At 40.1% G+C, this 22,019-nt stretch overlaps 1 protein-coding gene across 2 annotated transcripts in view; it reads left to right on the forward strand.

Annotated features, from left to right (window-relative positions):
- Nucleotides 1-22,019, forward strand: part of dclk2a (doublecortin-like kinase 2a) — a 42,966-nt gene that overhangs the window by 16,317 nt on the left and 4,630 nt on the right. The window contains exons 3-16 of one of the 2 annotated variants that reach the window (XM_085161796.1): nt 6,970-7,099; nt 8,937-9,035; nt 9,363-9,413; nt 12,602-12,681; nt 15,100-15,187; nt 15,607-15,712; nt 16,441-16,498; nt 16,808-16,927; nt 17,021-17,167; nt 17,257-17,390; nt 17,646-17,723; nt 18,512-18,608; nt 20,686-20,766; nt 20,858-20,971. In XM_085161796.1, the coding sequence (XP_085017922.1) occupies nt 6,970-7,099; nt 8,937-9,035; nt 9,363-9,413; nt 12,602-12,681; nt 15,100-15,187; nt 15,607-15,712; nt 16,441-16,498; nt 16,808-16,927; nt 17,021-17,167; nt 17,257-17,390; nt 17,646-17,723; nt 18,512-18,608; nt 20,686-20,766; nt 20,858-20,971 (1,383 nt within the window). The remainder of the gene's footprint in view (nt 1-6,969; nt 7,100-8,936; nt 9,036-9,362; nt 9,414-12,601; nt 12,682-15,099; nt 15,188-15,606; nt 15,713-16,440; nt 16,499-16,807; nt 16,928-17,020; nt 17,168-17,256; nt 17,391-17,645; nt 17,724-18,511; nt 18,609-20,685; nt 20,767-20,857; nt 20,972-22,019) is intronic. The other variant, XM_085161797.1, reaches the window with a different exon arrangement.

The raw sequence follows: 22,019 nt of genomic DNA on the forward strand, positions 1-22,019 counted from the left end.
CCAGGCGACTGAAGTCTGTGCTTGTTCTTGATGTTCAAGTCTTTTCTTTTACTGGCTTAAGAGCGCTTGGAGCTTTTGGACTTGTTAATATTTTGGGCCGGTCTTTAAAACCAGTCTAAATGTAGCACTCTTACTGATTTATTATTAATTTAAATCTCAGGATATGTTAACTGGCAACCAGCATCTCTTAGCCCCTCGGCAATTCTGAAGGGTAATCAGGAGGGGTCCTTTGAACCTTTGTATTTGGATGTTTGTACAATGTTTCCATTTTACTTGCACAGCTCTTTTTGCATATAGAGAGTGGAGCACTAAGGTACATTTAGACAGCCTGAAGTTATGTGATTGTGAGTCTCTTTGTGCAAATATCTCTTGGAAGAGAGGAAGACAGTAAGCCAGACAGCTGTGTAATGTGTGATAGGGCGAAATGTTGCAGGCTGCTGGAGTTTCTCTGAACTGCTCTACAAATGACTTCAATGGGTACTGTGCTGCTTTTGTCTTTAAGTGTGAAATCTCTGCACACCTGAATGAGCGAAAAAGACTTCATAAAAACAATTAAGCACAACTCCCACACACTTTCTTTCTGCCTGTATATTTATTATACTAGTACATGCCTATGTAAATATTAACAGGGTCAGATGAATAGATAAAATTTTGCTGCCAGTGTTTTGATCTACTTGTTCTTTTTGAGGAATGATCATTGCAAATCAATACAAATGCATTCTGTGTGATTTAAATGCATTAAAGCTGTTCTGGCAGCATGTAGTGGCCCAACTCCTTAATACTTCACTTTGGTTTGGTTAGTTTTTTCATCTCTTTCTTTTAACTTTCACTTGTCACCCAGCTGTATCACTTTTGGCGTGAGTTAATGATGGGCTTAGATTTCTCATCGCTCATTTCCACGCTGCTTGTGCCGCCTGTTACACGTGTCTGAGATTCACTGCTCTAATCCAGAGGAATTAAACTGTCTCAGGGAGCTGCCTCTGTCTAAGAGTTCAAACAGTGTTAATAACCAGGCTGGCTTTAGCTCAGACATCCCCCTGACAAACTTAATAGGCATCTACTTATCAGCAAATTCTTAAGTAAGTAACACTCTAAGTGAGAATTTAAGCAAGGTCTGTGGGTAAATGAGGTTTACATATACGGACGGAGTAATTATAGCAGTCGTTTTCCCTTTTTATGCTTTTTTTGCCTGTGTGTTTTGTTCATTGCTGATTTTCTGTTTCAGTTGTTTTTTTTGTTCTGTAAAAACAAGAGAAGACAATTCTCCCTCCCTGCTTTAAAACCCTTTTGAATGCCTTGAAAATCAAGACCATTCGCTTGTTATTGTATTTGAATTATCCACACATGTTAAGCCCTTGGCACGTATTTGTGCTGTTGCCGAGCTTACCCGGGCAGAAAATACAGCAGACAGGACGGAGGACACAGACTGATGGTGAGGGTAAGAGAAGGTCAGACATTTGGGAGGAGGGGGAGTGTCCCATCTTGGAGGGTAAACTTGGTTTACCCTCAAGTCATGTCACCCAGCCAATACCGAACCCTGCAAACAGTTCACTTCACTGATTGGCCAAGACAGGCCCTACAGGACAGTGCTGGCAGTAGACGGCCATTGGCTGTTTATCCTGGCAGTGGCTGACAAGAGCAAAAGCAAACATGGTCAATGTACTCTGACGTTTATGCTCTCCATTTCTCGATTCCAACGTTTTCCTTGTGTTTGAGGAAAGAATCTCATGTGTAAACATACTCAGCTTGTGAGTCCTGCTTTATAATGTGATATGAAATGTATTTGAGCTTTAATATTTAGCACTTTTACATTTCAGTGAGAAATTTCATTTATAAGAAACTTAAAAAATTCAACAGATAAGTAATGCTGACATCAGGCACTGCAGGAGACTCAGGCAGAGGAGGGAGCAGCTGATTGGATTAGTATGACTGTTTTTTTACTGTTGTCAGTAAATTGCCTGCTTTTCTGTCTCATCTTCAGGCCACTCTGTGCAGTTCTTTCATATGATTTATAACACCTGGGTCTTCTTAGAAGTGTGCTTTGGTAACGACATCCCGCTGTGATGTTACAGCATACGCACATCCTCATATCAGCCTCTGCATCACTGAAGCAAGCTGCTGGTTGACTTTAGTTTAAGCAGTTTTGTGTTACTTTTGCTTCTAGAGGTCCCTTCTGTTAAACTGTGGAGATGTCCTGTAATTTTACATTTGTACACCACCACAGAGGACTTTAAAAATAATGAGTCAATATGTCACTGGTGTGCAGACTGAATTAAATTCAAGGAGTTTATTAAATGTATTGCATTAACTGTTCAGAAATTAGGACCACTCGGACCACTCCCCCAAATCTGGACATGACCAAACACTGTTTCCTGCTTTGAGATGCTCTTCTAGGCGTTTACTGCCGCCACCTTCAGTTCTTGTGTCTTTGTGAGTCTTTGTGTGTTCAGTTTTGTCTTCATGCATGCTATGTTGGGTTGAGATCAGGTGAATGGCTTTACCATTGAAGAATATCACATTTCTTTACCTTAAGAAGCTCCTAGGTTGCTTTTGCAGTATGCTTTGGGTTATCACCCATTTGCACTGTCAGATCAGTTTTGCAGCATTTGGCTGAATCTGAGCAGAGAGTATGGCCCTGTGCACGTCACAGTTCATCCTGGTACTTCTATCTAAATCTAGTGCCCTGGTTCCACTGGCAGTTATACGTGCCGTAACATTGCCTCTGCCATTTTTCACAGATGATGTGGTATGTTTCAGGTCATGAGCTGTTTCTCTCCCTGTCCATACTTTTCCTTCCCATCATGCTGGTAAAGGTTAATCTTGGTTTCACCTGTACAAAGATTGTTTTTCTCAGAACTGTGCTGGGCTTTTTAAATGTTTTTGGACGAATGCTAATCTGGCCTTAACAACCTTGCAGTAAACCCTCGTTATTTTCATTCATGAAGCCGTTTCTTGATTGTAGGCTTTGAAAGTGATATCCCCTCAAGAGCATTGACTTAGGTAAACTTTGTGAAGGAATTTTTGTTAACCAAGGAAATAATTCTGCAATCATCCACTTTAGTCATCTTCTGGGATCTTCCAGGTCTCTGAATTTGCCAGCGCATGGCTTCTTTTTAAGCATGTTTTAGATTGTAGATCTGACCACTTCCTAAAGTTTTTGCTATCTCTCTGATTGGTTTATTTTGGTTTTTCAGCCTAATGATGGCCTCCTTTACTTGCAGTGACGTCTCTTTGGACCTCATAGTGAGAGTTCCAGTAAAAAACCACCAGATTGACGTTCAGCACTTCGAGTCAACTTCAGGTCTTTCATCTGCTTAGTTAATCATGGCACATTACAAGGGAACAGTTTTTCAGTGAATTGTCCAGTTACTTATGAACCGCTGGTAATGGGAGGCAATGTATAAAAAATACCTGTAAGTCCTAGAAGTGTATGAAATACTTTTGTAAAACCTTGATATAAATCAAAAAGCCTGTATTTCAATCACTGTGCTGAAGAAAGATGATGGTGTGAAAGTAAAGTCAATGCAGGACTGCCTTAAACTTAAACTGGTTGAAAAAAAAGAAGTTATTTTGAAGTCTGTGAGGAAAATTAACGTAGTTTTCAGTTAGTAAACATTCCTAATCTGCTCTAATATGGCTTCATTTTATAAATTATGGTCTGATTTATAGTACACTAAGTGATATTATATGTTGGCGTTGTGTAGTTTCTGACTCACATCATATAACGATGCACTTGTTCACTGCTGTCTTGAAAAAAGAAAATCCAAAATATTAAATAAACTGTTCTTCAATTGACTTTTCATGGTCTTTTATTTAATATAAAGTCAGTCACTTTTTAATAAATTGCAAATAAATAATAAATTTCTAAACTGCTTTCAATTTAAAAAAGAAAATCAATACAAACACAGAACACAACCTCTGTTCATAGACTTTGCTCTTTAACTTAAGTTCTTAACCACTTGACCTCTTCTTTTTTTTTTTTTATGCCTGTTTAAAATGTATCCATACAGCCACAATTTGTCTGAATTCCCTTGCATTCCCCCCGGGCGTCACAGAGCAGCTGAAAAGTACTTTATCATAGGCCCCAGCAGTGCTAGCCTTGCAGAGAGAGGTGTGCGTAGGGGTGAAAGCAAATGAGTGTGCAGCCACGAGCCTTTTCAACAGTGATGTATAATATTCCAGTCTGCCTTCTTCATAAATAAGCCCACTGCCTCAGAGGGCACATGGGACAAGTAGGTCTTGGGGCATTAAGGCACAGATTTCAATTTTAGATTGAAATTTTTAGGTTATTGTGATGTAATTTATCATCTACTCTCTTTGCACAAGTGAAAAAGAGGCATCATGTAATGTGAGGCTGTAGTTTTATATTGTGAAATGTGCTTATTATTTGCATGCATGACATTTAAATGAGAACATTTATCTGTACCTCGTGTGTTTGAAGCAGCAGCCAGGAGATTGTTAGCTCCAGTCCACCAAGTAGAACCGCTGATTTTAATTGGCCAGTCTCAGTGAGCTGCCAACACAGAGCGAGGCAGCTATTTTACATCCGAAGTGCTGCAGTCACACAGCTGTACTACATAGTAAATGAAAATTACAATTTTATTATAACATAATACAAAAGCTAGCCTTGTTTTTTATTATATTAGCTTGATGCAAGATGTTTATATTAATAAATATCACTCCAGCCACTCTCATTACTCAGTTTAAAAGTTAAACTCTAAGACAATATTTAAATAATATCACAAGCTTCCAAGGGCACTGACATGTGTATCTTGTTTGCTTATGATATAACACATGAATTAGTGAGGTAGAACAATTTTGGCAAGATCATTTTAAGCTGAATAGCCTGTGATTAAAGAGTTTACTGGACTGTGCAACAGGTTTGAGTATGGTGAGAAAATTCACATAAACTGAGTCTCCACAACAGCGTTTCACAAAATGACAAACTGTTGTTATAAGCTGTCACTAAAGCCCTCTCGCTGCTGATGTCATCCCAGTTTGTGGCTCCCCTGCCAGAGGACGGTGCTCGCTGCTCACCTCAGCAGTCTGTGCTTTGCTGTCTCACGTTGTCCTTAAACAAATGACACAGCGAAAATGCAGCAAAGTGTCATCACTCATAATGTCTTCACACCGAAGGAAACAGCAGGCCATGAGGATCAAGGTCAGAGGTCAAGTGGAAACGTTACCCAATATCCTCATGCAGCAGGAGCGTGAGAGTTCGTAGTCCACCACAGTCCATTTTTGACACTCATCGGACACTCCCTGGGGCGGGTGCTACCACCTGTGCTTACACTGTACAGTGTGAGGATCAGCTGCCAAATTCCTGAGTGAGAGCCTGTCTAAAGAATGACATTCACTTCAGCTATGTCAAATCTTCAGTAATCTGCCACAGTTAAGCATGGACACGAATTCTGCAGACATTTTCCCCACAGCAGCAATGCTCCTCAGTTTTGCCAGTAAAAGAGGTCGTTAGTTGTCATAAAAGTTGAAAAGAAATTGCATTCACTATAAGAAAGTCACGGATACTGAATTTTTCATTCTGAACTCAGACTGTCTGATTGCAGACACGTTGTGCGTCTCACTTATTGCTAATACACGAGTAACTGAGTTTATGAATTTATGTCAAACACTACACTTTTCATCATTGTAAGTTTTTACTCCTCCTCCACTTCTAACTTATTTTATGTCAGCTTCCATCTCTGTTTTATTTATTTTTTTATTTTTTAACCCTCTTCAGTGGCCATTCTGTTTTTCTGCACCACCTGTTCCTCTGTCGGCCATCACACACACAAATACACTTTCCCCGCTGTGTCAACCCCTAATCTCCTCTAGAGGATCCATCTGCCCACAGTCTTTAGCCATGCAGTACCCCACCTCTTATTTGCAAAAGTGTGTGTCTGTGTGTGTGTGGACACAACTCATATGACTGCCAGCGAGTGGGCACACATGCATGCAGTGGTGGGAGGGATAATGAACGGATATTTTGCTCCTTTATCTTCCTACTTGTCCACCTACAGCTAGAGAGGGATTGTGTGTGTGTGTATGGGCACGACTCAGTGTAGCTTAAAAGTAGCTTCTGTTTCCGTCTCCAGGGGTGGGTGGTGGTGGGTGTAAAACAAAAAGTGCTCTGAGCTGCAGAGAAAATGACGACCACGGTGTGAGACAGAATAGAAGAAGGAAGAGAAATTACCCTGCGGCACAACCTCGAACTGTACTGCTTCCCTCTCAAGACTCTGCATTAACTCTGCAGTATTCTGGGTGTCAGGAGAGGTTCTGACCTTGTCGTGCTGTCACGCTCAGTGTATTTGTGACACAGCAGTTGCGCAGTCACAAATTTACCATACTGTAAGCATCATGCAGACTAATTTTAATTGGCCTGTTTTATTTAGCTGATTGCACAGTGGCTACATATAAAAGCACTGCAGTTAAACATGTAGCTAAAACCTGTTCTGGTTTACTACTAAATACAATTACTACTAAACTTAGAGCTAATGAAGTTTCTGGAAATGGCACATTTGGCAGGATGAATTGTGAAATCCAGCTTGTCTTAAAAGGCATCTTGTATCTTTTACTGTAATAAATGTAATAAATCATTACTCATAACAGTTCTTAACTTCTTCTAGATTTGGATGAGTTCAGTTGATGCAAGACACAAACATTGTTCAGTCAGCGTCACTGCATTCAAAAGAGCGCTGTTATTTCCATCTGCTATTTATAATTGGCCTGTAGTTGTGTATATCTGGAAAGTGGCAGCAAGACCCATACAGAACAGAAAAGGTATTTAATACTCAGGCATAGTGTGAATATGTGGGTTGCATTGTGGTTTGCAGTGGCACAGGCTAAAGCAGATTAAATGGTGTGTTTAATTATTTCACGTGTGGAAATCAATACTTCAATGAGGATTTAGATCTGAAAAATGTGATATCCGCATTTTTCATCACTCCTTAATATTTGCTGTTTTGTCTCCAGATTACTTGCCTGCAGGACTTCTTCGGAGATGATGATGTCTTCATAGCATGCGGACCAGAGAAGTTTCGCTATGCCCAAGATGACTTTGTGCTGGATCACAGTGGTAAGGCTTCCACAGCCTTTACAACTGGTAGGCCTGACTAACACTAACCAAACATATGTCTCTGTGTGTGTCTCTGTATTAGCATGACATTCTTAACCCATTATTTGTTCTCCTGCAGCTGCATGAAACACTCCTTCCTTTTGAAAAGTTGACATCAAGATATGCTGTGTGTTTTCCTGTGCAATGCCATATGTGATTTATTGACTGGAATTTTGAACATGGGAAACATATCAAATGAGAAAATGTATCATTTTAAGAAATGTAATGTCAAATGTTTTCAACTGGGGAAAGATCTGGACTGCAGGAGGCTGATTCAGCACCCGGACTCTTCTACTATGAAGCTATGCTGTTGTAATAAATTAGCATTCGTTTTAGAATTATCTTGCTTAAATATGCAAGGTCCCTGAAAAAGACATCATCTGGATGGGAGTGTTTGTTCATCTAAAAACTGTATATGACTTTTAACATGTTCAAGATACTAATTCCATAGGCCAGTAGTCAGGCTTAGTCCTGATAACAAGCCCGATGATTTCGTTCGTGTTTAAGCCAGAGGATGCAACATCCATGTTTTCAAAAAGAATTTCACATTTCAATTCATTGAACTGCTGAAAAGTTTATTCATTTTAAATGAGCTTTGACTGCTCTTTCACTTTTTACTTCTCCAGCATCCGGAGCATTTTTTCATGAAAATGTAAAATGTCTTAGTTTAAATATTTGGTACGCTTTCTATGTTCTGTTGTGAATAAAATATGGAGTTCAGAGATTTACAAATCATCACGTTCTGTTTTTTTAAAATTTGCATGTTATACAGCATCCCAGCTTTTGTCAAACTGGGTTTGTAGCTATATAATAAATTGAAAATGGTATTGCATATTTTAAACACACATCCTTTTTGTCAAAAAGGGAAGAAGGTTGCATTCTTGTTTTTTATTTTATTTTAACTTTTGAATGGCATGTCAAGTCCATGTGTTTGTAAAAATTCCACTTTAATGTTCTGTACTGTATGTGTTGTACATAAGTTATGCGTGTCTTGCATACTTCTGTATTTTATTATGCAGAAAGCTTTAGAGGACACTTGCAGGATATGACCTGTATAATCAGCTCATGCATTCACTGTCATAGCTGCACATAACTTCAGCCAAGACTGAACAACCTCATGGGAAGAAGAGGAAGTTTAATTTAGTTGCAGTCCAAAATACTGACATCCTGTTTGATATTTGATAGTTGTTTGGTCAGGTTGGCTTAACAACAGGGAGGCATATCCTGACACACTACACGTTAACTGATGGTGGTTTGCCTGTATGCAGTTATAGTTCAGAGCTTTTGTCCCACTTAGACTGCTGTGCTCCACTTGTAAGAATTAGGTCTTTGAAGATACATAAAAAGGCACACTGCACTCTGCTGAGAGTACAGAAGATAGGTCCAGGACACACCCTATGACTGAGGAGAGGAAAGTGGGTAATCAGATGTAAGCAGGTTAGCTTTTAAGTCATGAAGCACAAATCAGTTTGGAAACTATATTTGTTGGTCCTGGAAAAAGATTTTGTTTAATATTTTATTTCATAGCTAGAACTGCTTTATGCATCCAGGTTCTGTATCTGCTGATATACGTTATGGGTCACACTGCACTCTGGATGATTTGAATGTATGTGTTGGACTGCAATAGAAATAGAGTGTACAAAATGATTATCTATTACTGCAGTCAGTTATGAAAGGCTGGTGTGGAGCAGGTACTGATATGTACCAATCTGTAAACCTGTGCAGTTTTTCATGAACAAACAAGTTCTGTCCTGCTTCATAGACTCCAGGGAGTATCATTAGTGGTATGAATGCTGTGGTGACTTTAACTGCATTGTTTTCCCAGAATGCAGAGTGCTAAAGTCGTCATACAGCCGCTCTGCTACTCCACACCGGACGGCTAAAAGCCCTGGAGTTTCACGGCGCAGCAAGTCCCCCGGTGCAGGTAGGAGGCACGTGTTGCACAATCATTTTAAAAATAATAGTCTATAAAAATGTGTGGTGTTTCCCACCTCATACGTCTGCTATCCAGGCAAAGTCAGTTCTTGCAAGTTATTGCAGCATATAGTATGTATGAAAATATTTCACACGTGTAAGAAAAGAAGAAAAAAAAAATCCCATTCGACTAAAGCCAACATAAGACTGTAACAGGTTAGGCAATGATTATTTAGCAGCTTAAATGTAAACTGTCCATAGTTTCTGAGCAGTTTGTGTGCTGTGTTGAGAGATGTTACATTAAGCTGAATGCTCTGCATTTTTTTCTGTTATGTAGGAAGGCGACCTGCCCACTTCTCCACCATGCAGTCCCCAGTCAAGTCCCCAGGTGAGGCTTAACATGTTGTGCTGTGAAATCTGTTGTGCTCACGTCTATGGTTATAAAATGTTTTTTGTTAGTTTGACATTTTATATAATTAGCAGTGACTCCAAATCTGCTGTCCCAACGTTTTCAGGGGTAATCTTCATATTTGTACAATAATATTTAACTTTTAAACCATTTTGATAACCATTTGGAGCAAAAGTGAAATGTCAAAGAGTAAAACACCTGATATAGAATCTCCCTGTTGAGTTGAAATTTATTAGAGAAAAGCTAAGCTTGAATCCCCCATAAATGATCCAGGATTATCCTCAGTGTTGCTGCTCACAACTGCTTCATGTTTTATTACTCTGTTAGCATCAAGTCTTCTTTGGTTTGATTTTGAAAAAACAAAACAACCCCCCCCCCCCCCCTTCCTTATTTGACTGTAACTAAGGACTAAAGTGTTTTTTTGGCAGGTGAATAAACCCCAAGATCTGCTGTGGTACTGTAGGAAGTATATCAATTACCTAAAAATTAATGGATTAAAAAACACCAAAATACAACAATCTGCAGATTTTTACTGAGACCTCAGGTAGGTTTGTTTTCTTTGTGGACAAGCTGTGTTCAGCCGACCTGTAGCTCTGGGGTTAGTTACATCATTAGTTACACTTTGCTACTACTCTATTGGACCCTCTTTTGACTTCAGAGCTGCCTTAATTCTTTGTGGCATAGTTTCAATAAGTTGCTGGAAACATTCCTCAGAGATTTTGCTCCAGATTGACATGATAGCATCACATGGTTGCTACAGATTTGTTGGCTGTACCTACATGATGCCAATCTCTCATTCCACCACATTCCAAAGATGCTGTATTGAATTAAGGCTGCGGAGGCCATGTGACTACAGTGACTTCATTGTCGCGTTCAGGAAAACAGATTGAGATGATCTGAGCGTTGAGACATGGTGCGTTATCCTGCTAGAATCAGTATACCCTTCGAAAGAGGAGTACATTGTGGTGATAAAGGGGTGGACATGATCAGCAACAATACTCAGGTATGCTGTGGCATTTAAACAATGCTCAGTTGGTTCTAAGGGACCCACAGTGTGCCAAGAAAATATCCCCCACACTATTACACACCACCACAACCGTGATCTATTTATATAGGTCGGGATCCATCACTGCATCCAAATGTTACAGCGGAAATCAAGATTCATCAGACCAGGCAACATTTATCCAACCTTTCATTGTTCAATTTTGGTGATCCAGAGTGAATTGTAGCTTCACTTTCCTGTTCTTAGCTGACAGGCGTGGCACCCTGTATAATTCTGAATTACATAATCTAAATAAATACTAATTACTGAAGCTTCGCCTTTACTCTATTCTTAAAATTGTCTAGTCTTAGCATCACCCCATACTTGACATTCATATATGTTTTAATTTTACCTGTGAATGATGGTTAATGATAAACTAATCATTAGCAGCTTAACCATAGCATATGAATGGGGAGCCAAATCTAATATGACAACACATTTACTACCAAATACAAAGACTGCAGTTATGCTGGGAAAAAATCAAACTGAGAATTCAAACTAGGGAGAAAACACGAAAATTTTCTAAACATAACAGACTTGACTGTTTTAGCTACTATTAGCCACTTTAGCTTGTTAAAACCTAGTCTATGAAATAAAGCAGTTTTCTTAACATTCAATCTTCCACTAATTGGTCCTCTTGTGTTAAATGAAAATCAGGGCCAAAAATAGGAACACTGGTTTGTGTTTCTTTCCATTTTTAGCACTGTTAGCTGTTTCCTCTGTAGCTCCTCAGATCTCAGATCAGTGTATTTAAACAAGACACATTTCTGTATTTTGACCCTCTTTCTCTCCCTCGCTCTTCTGAGGCCAATGAGATGCATTGAACTCTACCCAACTACCTGTTAGAGAGCCAGCTGCTGCAGAGTGATTTAATTTAAAGCCATGAACTGATAATACCGTGTCTGCACAGAAAGCTAAACATGAGTAGCACATTAGCACAGAAACAGGACCTGTTGGGCATTATTTTTCATCGCTTGACTGCTAGAAATAAGCAACTGAAGAATGCTTCTGAAAGGAAACAGTTCTCTTCTATGATAATTCAATTATAATCTAACTGAATAGCTGCTCATTGTACATCACATGCCTCTTGATCCATAGCAGATGAGATGCTGAGAAAATAGCTTGTAATCTACAGGCTAATGTCATGTTGTGTAAACTGCCTTCTGAGGCATTGATTTTGAAGTACCTTTAGGAAGAAACACTTTGAGTTTCTAATGAAATTAAAAAGTTAAACTCTGAAATGTGAGTGCAAAGACGCAGCCTGTAGGCAGTGTGAAATGATTTTCCTCAGCTCGGCTGGGTTTATGCAGATGAATGACTGTGAGTTAAAGTTTGACGCATTATGGCTCTGTATTTGTGCCAGCAGCCGATAGAGAGCGAAGCAGAAATAGACTGTTCTTGAGAGAATGAATCACTCAAACAATAGAGGATTTCGTCCCTGCTGTGTGCTCTTGTTTTAAAGAGTGATAAAGTATATGCAAACGTGTGAAATCTAATGATAATTTTCAGGCAAATTTACAAAAAACTCACTTTTATGATCAATCAATACATTTTTTTTAAATGTATTGTGTCTACATAAACCAAAGTGAACAGTAATAGGGGCATCAGCCTAGACTGCAATCTACAATTCTGCAATCATTCAGCCTCGTTACCTGTAGTGAGAGTGCTTTCACTTATTTTTGTTTGATTTGTTCGAATGTAGAGGTTAGAGTGAAAGAATAATGGTATTTTTGCAGGTACTAAAAGTGTAGAGGAGTCTCAAAATGACCACACACCTCCCCCTCATGGGGAGAATCTGCAACCTGCTAAAAAAGAACTTGCGAATTTGTGAGTGAGTCACAGGGAGGGCTGTTTGACGATTCACTTTACTACCAAGTGCATAGTATGCTAGTGTGATACAGTTTGCATTGGATAACCACGGGTTATCTTTTAGCACTGGTATCACTGGCCGTTTTAAACATCTCAAAAGTATATATTGCTGCAAACATGTTTATAAGTCACTGCCTGACTTATTGATGGATTCTCCTCAAAGCTGTGCATTACTCCTAAACTAAAACTACTACGCTCTGAATGATGAACTCATAATCCCACTGACTCTTGCCCTGTTTTTCTTCTCTATGCACAGTAAATGGTATTTCAACCCACAAGTCCACCAAGTCCTCTACTCCATCCCCTACCAGCCCTCGAACCACCCCCAGTTTTAAGGTAAGACTGTGTATCCAATGCATTTTATACAGTAACAAGACACCCACAGCTTGCTGCTGCACCAGAAACCACAAAGTCTCAGCGATTCTCTTTATACAGTGTACTGTGTATATATGCATGGGCTCATACTGACAGTCACTCGAGACACTGACAGACGTTGTTAAAGTTTAGTTCATAATGCTGCAGAATTTCACACATTTGTGCTGACACTGACTCCTTCACTTCGTCCTAGTTGAGACCAAACAAGCGCCTTTAGTAAAACTGTCTAGATAAGATGCAGATAAGCACAAAGTTAAAACTGCTTTAAAGATAAAGAAATGTTTACATCCAGTATATAATTTTATATATTTTTACAGCACTAACTCAAAATGTTGGTGATGCCTTGTAAAATGTAAATAATGCTAAAACACAAACCTCATAAACCCATATTACCATTAAAATAATGAAAAATTTGGTCACTTTAAATCTCAAAAAGAGTTGGGATAAGCCCTCTTCTTCTAACAGCAGGCGTAAACATCTGTGATCTGAGGAGACCAGCTGCTGGACTGTTAGGAGAGGAATGTTTCCTTACAGGATTCTAGCTGCTCGACAGTCCTCGGTCGTCTTTGTTTTATTTATTTTTTTCATTTCACGATGCACTAATTTTGAATTCACGAAAGGTCTGGACTGCACAGGCCAGTTCAAACCTGGGCTCTTCTATTATGAAGCCATGTTGTTGTAATAGATGACATTTTCTTGCTGAAAATTTTAAGCCCTTCCCTGGAAAAGACATAGGATGGAAACATAACAACTTAACTTAACAAGCTGTTAATTCCATAGGCCCTCAAGCAACAAATGAAGACTTTTGAATTGAGCACTGATTAAAAAAAAAAAACTGTTTGGCCCCTGTCTTCTTTAGTCCAGAGGACAAAGTGTTCATGTTTTCCAAAATGAACTTCAGATTTTGATTCACCTGACCCCAGAACAGTTTTCCAGGTCGCCCCAGTCCATTTTACATAAACTTTAGCTCAGAGAAAACAGCAGTGTTTCTGAATCATATTCAGATATGGTGTTTCCTTTGCATGATAGAGCTTTAACTTGTGTTTGTAGATGGCACGGTGAACAGTTTCTCAGATGCTTTTTTTCATTACCAGTCATGTGACTTACAGTACCTGTGCCAGTTAACCTAATTAGTTACAAAATGTTGCTTCCAGCCTTTTGTCGCCTCTGATTGAACTTTTTTCCAGACATGTTTATGCCATGAAATAGCAAAAAGTCTTAGTTTTTTTGCTTTCTTCATTCTATTGAGAATACAATATCAGTTTATGGGATTTTAAAATGATTGCATTCTGCTTTTATTTACATTTTACCTAAAAATGTTTTAAATCTCTATATTCCAGCTGCATTTGCTAACATATAGCCGTCTTTCCTGCATTTTTCTGGCTCACTGGTACCCATTAACCAGTGGATTAGCTTGAATACACTGATTTCAGTGTAGCTCTGCCTCTGAGACTTTAAATCCAAGTTAGTGCTGCTAGTGGTGTTATTGCAAAGCTAGGGATAAGGCAAGGATGCACAACCTACATACCCTGAAATAGAATAAATCAGCATCAAATGAATTTTTCAAGCCACTGACTGTCAGTCATGTTGTATGACTCGCAGGCTATGTCGTAGCTCCACTAGATTTTAAGATAATAATCTGCTTTATTGATGGATTCTCCTGTAAATCTGTGTTAGTCCCAGACTGTCATTTCTGAATGATCCAGCCAGCTGGCTAACCTCCTCCACCTTTGCGCAGTTCCTCTGTGAGCCCAGAGTTATCCATCCACATTAGTTTGGCACCACTAAGTCACTTAAAGTCATTTATCAAAGTAAAAAGCTTTTTTATGTATCTACCTATAAAAGGGACCTTGACACTGTCCCACCTTCAACTTTGCTTCAGTGGGCTACCTAAAAATAGATCCTCACTGTAAGGTAATGCACATTATGGCTCAGTGCGGTATGTAAGCACTGCTGTGCATGATGGGGAGTGAACTTTTTCTGATCTTTAGTGCTGGTGGCATGCATTTATTGCTGACATTTCAGAAATGTAGACATAAGCTGCTGAAATGACTCTCTTAACAAATGAATGATTCATTTAAGTGGTCAAACTCAGACATCTGAAATCGTCTACATCTGGAAGAATATGAAAATGAATATGTCTCCTTTTATTTTATATCAAAAAATATATAAAATAAAAGGAGACATATTTTTTATATATATAAAATAAAATATCAAATATCCTTTGATATTTTATCAAAGTCACTAACAAGCCAGTAATACATCAGCAGCGTTTTAACGACGATCATTATGTTTGTCAACACTGTTTGTTATTTTGCTGCCAGTTTGAGTATTGATGAGGCCGAGCTCTTATCTCTGCTGTTGTTTGTTGTTGCACAGATCCCTCCGTCACATCACCACTCTTCCCCAAATATAAATGGCTCGTTGAACAATCATCAGGAGCAAACCAATCAGCTGAGTCCAGAAGGTATGATCAGAGTAATTTTACAGAGACTCTGCTGCTTAACTCAGTGTGACACCTGCTGGAGTTGCAACTACTAGAGTTTAGATTAGAAAATTAATCAGTTACGCTTATAGACTATTTGAAGCCAGTAATTTAGAATGATTAAAATTTAACCCGGCAACACACTAAAGCAATCTTCCTTTAATCTTCCTAGATGACACCAAAATTCTGTTTCTGTGAGTAGACAAAGCCTTAAACAGAAAGTCTGTGTTAAATAAAGAAAACTGATAACCACCAGCATGATATCTGTTACCTTTGACTTGGATTTGACTTTTTTTCAAGCCAGCTGAGGCAAAGAAAGCCTGGCTGTGCTGCTAGATTTCAGCGTAGTTTTGTGTACCTTTAAGACTTGCTTGTTTATAACCTTTGTCTCTCCTCGGCAGTTAATGGGAACCAGCACTCGCATGCCTCAAGCATCTGTGAAAAATACAAGATTGGCAAAGTCATCGGAGATGGCAACTTTGCTGTGGTCAAAGATTGTGTGGAGAGGTAAGTGAAACCCGTTCGATCAGACTGGAAATGTTGGCAGAAATCTGCAGTGAACGCACAGCAGTGTCCCTCCTCCCCGTGTGCAGCTTATTGAAGTATGTGTCACATTATGGTCACTGCCCAGTCAAGCCGTTTGAGTCCTGATGACAGGCCTTGTGCAGACAGAATCTCATGGATTAAACCCAGGAGTGATTTCACTTCATTAGCCTTTTTAATCTCAGTCAACACGCAGACAGGGAGGTGGAGGTGACAAAGAGGGGCCTGTTGAGTGTGTGTGTGTGTGTGTGTGTGTGTGTGTGCAAGATGATGTCTTGCACCTTCCTAGAAAGTACTTATGGGAACACACTGTAAACAAACAGTTTAGATTCTTAGTTTCTTACCAAAATACAGTGTATATGTCATTGAATAAACATTTGCACAGCTACCTTTTTGGAATCAATTGGCTACACTCATGTTGGGTGTGATCTCATTAGCAAAAGCCAGGGAAGCGCAATTATTCGGCCGATGTCGTTAAGCCGGCCTGCACCTGCACGGTTTCACAGCTCACACTCTGCATAACAAAGTTTATTTGCTACATCTAGAATTCCTCCCCTGTAACGATGTGACGCAGCACTCCTGCAAAACCATAACCGAGCGTCTCCGGCGAGCACTCCATTTAAATTACAGACACTGCTGTAGCTTCACTGCTGCGTTCAGTGTTATCCCCTAATTGCACTGTTTCTGTTCAGGTCCACGGGGAAAGAGTTTGCCCTGAAGATTATCGACAAGACAAAGTGCAGCGGAAAGGTTTCACTTCTGTTCCTCTCTGCCTCCTCCTTTTATTCCTCCCTTTGCATGTGTCACTTTCAGTCAGACGTAAGCAGGGATCATATGTTGGTGCACAGCACGGTCACACCTGTGTGCCTCTGATGCTCAAAGCTCGATTAAGTGATATTGTTTATTCACACCCTCGTTCGCATCACCCTCATACTTTCACACACTTACACAATGACACACCAGGAACGCACAACTCAGATCTTTTATTATTAGCGCAACAACTGAGCGTAGACACCGGGACGCTAGCCAACTCTGAGTGAGTGTGTGTGTGTTTCCTAGGAGCACCTCATAGAAAATGAAGTCGCTGTGCTCCGGAAGGTGAAACATCCCAACATCATCATGTTGATCGAGGAGGTGGACACTCCCTCTGAACTATACCTGGTTATGGAGCTGGTGAAGGTGCAGTAGAGGCTGAGGGAGGAGTGGGTGGCTGAGGGGAGAGGGGTCATTTCTCGTTTTGCTGTGTAAAACACAGTTGTCATATTTTCGCAGGGAGGCGATTTATTTGACGCCATCACCTCCTCGGCCAAATACACAGAGAGAGACGCCAGTGTCATGGTGTACAACCTCGCCAGAGCGCTGAAGTACCTACACAGCTTGAACATCGTCCACAGAGACATTAAACCAGAGAATCTACTGGTATGCATTTACAAACATGCTGTATTTTGGGGTGGGTCTTACAACAAATCCAGATCCTCCGTGGGCTTTAAATTAGTATTTCATTCTAGGTTTTTGAGTACCCAGATGGCACCAAGTCACTGAAACTTGGAGACTTTGGCCTAGCTACAGTAGTCGAGGGCCCCTTGTATACTGTATGTGGCACTCCTACATATGTGGCTCCAGAAATCATCGCTGAGTCAGGGTAAGCTGGACGCTTTGACGCAATATGCTTTAGTATTGTGCTAAACCAGTGTACAATACAGCAAGACAAACTACGCATACAGTACGTGGCAGCAGGCACGTTTATGTGGTAATATGTACTGTTGTATTGTTACAGCAGATTAGAAACTTTTATTTGTCAAATGTCAAAATGTTTTTTCTGTATTTTTATGTCCAGAAAGAGTTTGCTTAAACGATTTAGTCTGTTTCTGGCTCTGTTCTTACCCTCATTTCACAGTTATGGCCTGAAGGTGGATATCTGGGCCGCAGGTGTCATCACCTACATCCTCCTGTGTGGATTCCCTCCTTTCAGAAGGTACTCGGTTCACATAGTTCAGTAAACAAACATGCAGAGGGTTTCAGTTTTAAACGTAGATACTATATCACAGGTGGATAACAGGTGATGCCATATATTGCTACCATACTTTTTTGCCTCGATTTAATGAGCGAGGATGCTGTTCAAGTTCATTTGGTGTCAATATATCAATGACAAGCTAGCCATGCCCTAAAATATGCTTTACTTTGTATTTACTTTTTATATGACACCCCAGCTTATTAAACTGAGATAGTCCAGTATTAAAATAGAAAGTGGAGATATAGATTGAGTCTATAAATTAAATAGGTCATAACCAGGCCAGAAGTCAGATTTTTCTATCTTCTTATTTTTCCACCCCCTGCTGACCATTAAAACGAGTGCGGCTTAACTTTGCAGTCCTGAAGGCTATGCCAATCATTAATATACAGTCTATGACTTTGAGCAAAAAATTCAATCTTTTCTAAATTGTCAGCAGAAATCCAGCCACGTTGTCAGTTTGACTTTCATCACTGTCAGTTTGCTACATCTGTACGCTGTCGCTGATATTAGTCACTGTGCTAAGGATTGTGTCATTTGATTTACATTAATGTGACCCATATGTCATTTCTAGCACTTCATGTTTATGGCAGTAGCCACAAATTGAAACTCAAAATGAAAGGATTTTATTATGCAAAGTACAATACAGATGGTTCAGTTTTTTCACAGTTTAGATGTATGTCACGTTTGCTGAGTAATGCATTATAAATTCTGAGTTGTTTTTCTGAGTGTGTGTTTCTCCTTCAATATAGTGAGAATAACCAGCAAGAGGACTTATTTGACCAAATCCTTCGAGGGCAACTGGACTTTCCCAGCCCTTACTGGGACAACATCACTGACTTGGCTAAGGTCAGGACCACTGATTTACACCATCCATATATATTCATTAGATGACATTACTCTGGAGGGTTACGCTACCCACTCTGTTGTTTAATCCTTACCCTTCTCTCTGCATTGGCTGCAAAAAGCCTGAAACAAGCCTCCAGCTATTTTAGTTCAAGTATACAAGAGTAGAGACTCCTATAATAGCTGCTTTCTGCTGAAGGACGCAGAAACCCCCTCAATTGTCTAAGTTAATGTCAAGTATTAAGGTGGCAGCCGGCACTCAGCGTGCAAGACCTAACTGCTAATTAAACACACTTGTGTTACAGTGGCTTTGTCGCTGTAGACATGAGTACAGTTATTGATGCCACACCATGAGGCAGCGTGGTGTAATGAAGCTGTAGATCTAAGAGAGCACGATTTCTCTGGAAACAATATATGCATACGCCACTTTGTGAGTGCACATGTGCACAAATGGTCATTATTTATATTTTAAAAAGTGGTTCTTTTAGGAACATGTTTATAGTTTATTGCAATCCAGAAACCAGCTTTGCCAGGAATATACATTTCCAGTTTTTTGTTGAGATAATATTTATTTATTTATTTTTTCCTCCCAATAAAGCAGGTAAAACAGATAAACTGCTCCAGAAACAAATAGCATAAAGCTATCAGTTATCACCATGCTTGGTTAGCATGGTGTATCCATAAATTGTATAAATGCATGAGACCGGTACAAATATATGCTAATAGTACATAAAATCCTGTAATTTACTTCTTGCACAGTATTTTAGTACAATTACCAGCACTCTAAGCAATATTAGTTGTCAAATAATGACAGAAAAATACTCAAAAGGCTACTAGCAAGAAGCTAACTAGCAGTCATCTAGGGGCAGCTGCCAACCCTTACTAACACTTAATTTTAAGATTTAAAAGTGTTTAAATCAGTGAGTAATATCAAGCACAGTTACTATGAAGGGGTAACTAGAGTGACCAAAACTGCTCTTTGCAACATGTAGATCATGTTTCTGTTTGCTGTAAAGTTGCGTATTTTGACATAGGAGTTTAAGGAGATCGGTTCACTTTTTGAGCTAGCATCAAGGAGCTGTAGTTTATACTTGTTCCACACTTTAATTTTCAATTTAACTCAAAGTCCACTTGATTAGTTCAAGCATACACCCACCTGATTCTGTGTATTGGTATTTATCAGATGGACTGAAATGCAACTATACATGGATGATTTTGGCCTGCGGGTAGTAAGGAAAATCACTATTGGCTGTCCTAAAAGTCGCTAGAAGTCGCTAAATGACGCCATCGCCTAATTTGCATGATCGGTCATGCTAATGTAATTGTAACCTATGTTGTAGGCGAGAAAAATAACATTGTGGAAGAGGCATAAAGTGAGTAAAAACGTCCTAAATGCATTTAGAATTTATTTAGAACTACAAATTAAATTTCTTTTAGTAATTATTGTTTTTTTAATGTCACAATTCCAACACTACTCTTCTGTCCGGGCTTGGACCGGCAAAAGTGACCTGAAATTGGCACTCTGGTGGAGTTACTGTGTGTGTGTGTTTATAAGTGGTTTTAAACCTTGTGATCCTCAAAACAACATAACAGTAAAAGAAGAACTGACTGCTACAGTCATGCGCGTTTTATTTGCAGTTTGGATGCATAGGTGTGAACATCTCCTGCCCTGATAGCAGCTGGGGGAGGACTATCCTCTGCCCGTGAGCGCTTTGGCAGGGCGAGGTGCCCACGGTACCCGCTGTTTGTCGAGAAGAGCGATATGCGCTTTCACGTCAAAAAGTCGTCATAAATAATTTTCCAATAACACCAGAAACAGTCGCCAGATTTGTCGCTAGACGCTTTTTTAGAAAAGAAAGTCACTAAGGGCTTCTGAAAACTCGCTAAACATAGCAATAAAGTTGCTAAGTTGGCAACACTGCCCACGGGTTTGCTAGAATGTCTTCATCGGTCACATATCAATTTGGCACTTATTTCTTGTTACACTGCCGCCTGGTGGCCAACCCCCCCAAAAAGACTTTAAGTCTAAAGGAAATTTATCTTTAATGCTGAACTAATCTAGTGTTGTGAAATGTTGCAGGAGCTGATTGGAAAGATGCTGCAGGTCAACGCTGAGGCTCGATACACAGCACAAGATGTTCTCTCACATCCATGGGTCACGGTACTCTAACACTATCTGTATTAACACAGCCCGAGACTATGGTTATTTGTTTCTGTGTGGATTTCAGTATTGTGTGTTTGTGTGTGCCAAGGATGATGCAATCATGGAGAATAACATGAAGATGGAGGTGACAGGTAAACTGAAGACGCACTTTAACACCGCGCCAAAGCACAGCACCACCACAGCCGGGGTGTCAGTCATCATGGTAAGCACCTGGAACGAGACATGATTTGTTACATATTTCTGGAGGGTTTTTTTTTCCAATCCTGTAACTGTAATGAGATTACCTTTCAACGATCTCCTAAATCTAAATCAGCAATACTGATGTCTTGGTGTGGGTTTAGTTGTAAGTGACCCGGAGCCTGCAGTGGGATGAACATGTCAGGCCCTTTTCCAAGCATTTACTACGTGATTGTGAATGTTTGACCCAAATACACAAGATTGCGCTCCTAGCTAAACAAAGGTTTAGTTGACCACTGGGCCAAGAATTTCTGATCTTGTGTTCATCCAGGAAGATGCGGATGAAGCCATAAGTCTTAAGACTTCAGAGACAGAAATACACAATTTATTCCCATAGTATGGGCACCTCTTCATCTTGTCTCTTTCAAGTCTCATTTACATCATTTCCTGTTGTACAGTTTGACTTCCTCTCCTCATCAGGTCACACCACCCATCAGCTGAGCACAGTCTCTCTTCAGTCTGTCTAAAGTGAAAGCAGGATGGTGGGGGTGGAGGAAGGAGAAGTTGTCTTTGATTAGAAATTTGATTTGGCACTCCAAGCCTCATTCTGTTGTAAATCTCATTTGACAGTTTGAGGTGTAATTGCGGGCCCTGGCCTCGGCTCCTCCTCTTCCTCCTCCTCTCCACGCTCTTCCTCCACCCTCATCCTCACCCCTCCCTCACACCTGACCCAGGACCACAGGGGGCGCCTGGAGCTGAGAGCTGGGTACACACTTCTTACCACCGCCCCTCTTAACTCCCGTCATCCTCTCCAGCTATTACCCTTCCGCTCACACTCTTCCTCCATCTACAACAACTCCCACCCCCACCCCCCAGTCTCCCTCCTCACCCTCCCGTCTCACCCTCCCTTTCCCTTCCTTCCTGCTTCATTCTCCGGCCCCCTGTTCCACTTCTTGGGCTGCCAGCTGCAGTGACTGCACTCACTAACACTGTGTCCTGGATTTAACCCCCTGACTCTCTGCACATGTGTCATTCTGCTCCTTTTATTCACATTCAGCTCCTTATGTGCTGGT

This window comes from Neolamprologus multifasciatus, chromosome 6, assembly GCF_963576455.1.
Source record: "Neolamprologus multifasciatus chromosome 6, fNeoMul1.2, whole genome shotgun sequence".
In the NCBI taxonomy this organism is placed as follows: domain Eukaryota; kingdom Metazoa; phylum Chordata; class Actinopteri; order Cichliformes; family Cichlidae; genus Neolamprologus; species Neolamprologus multifasciatus.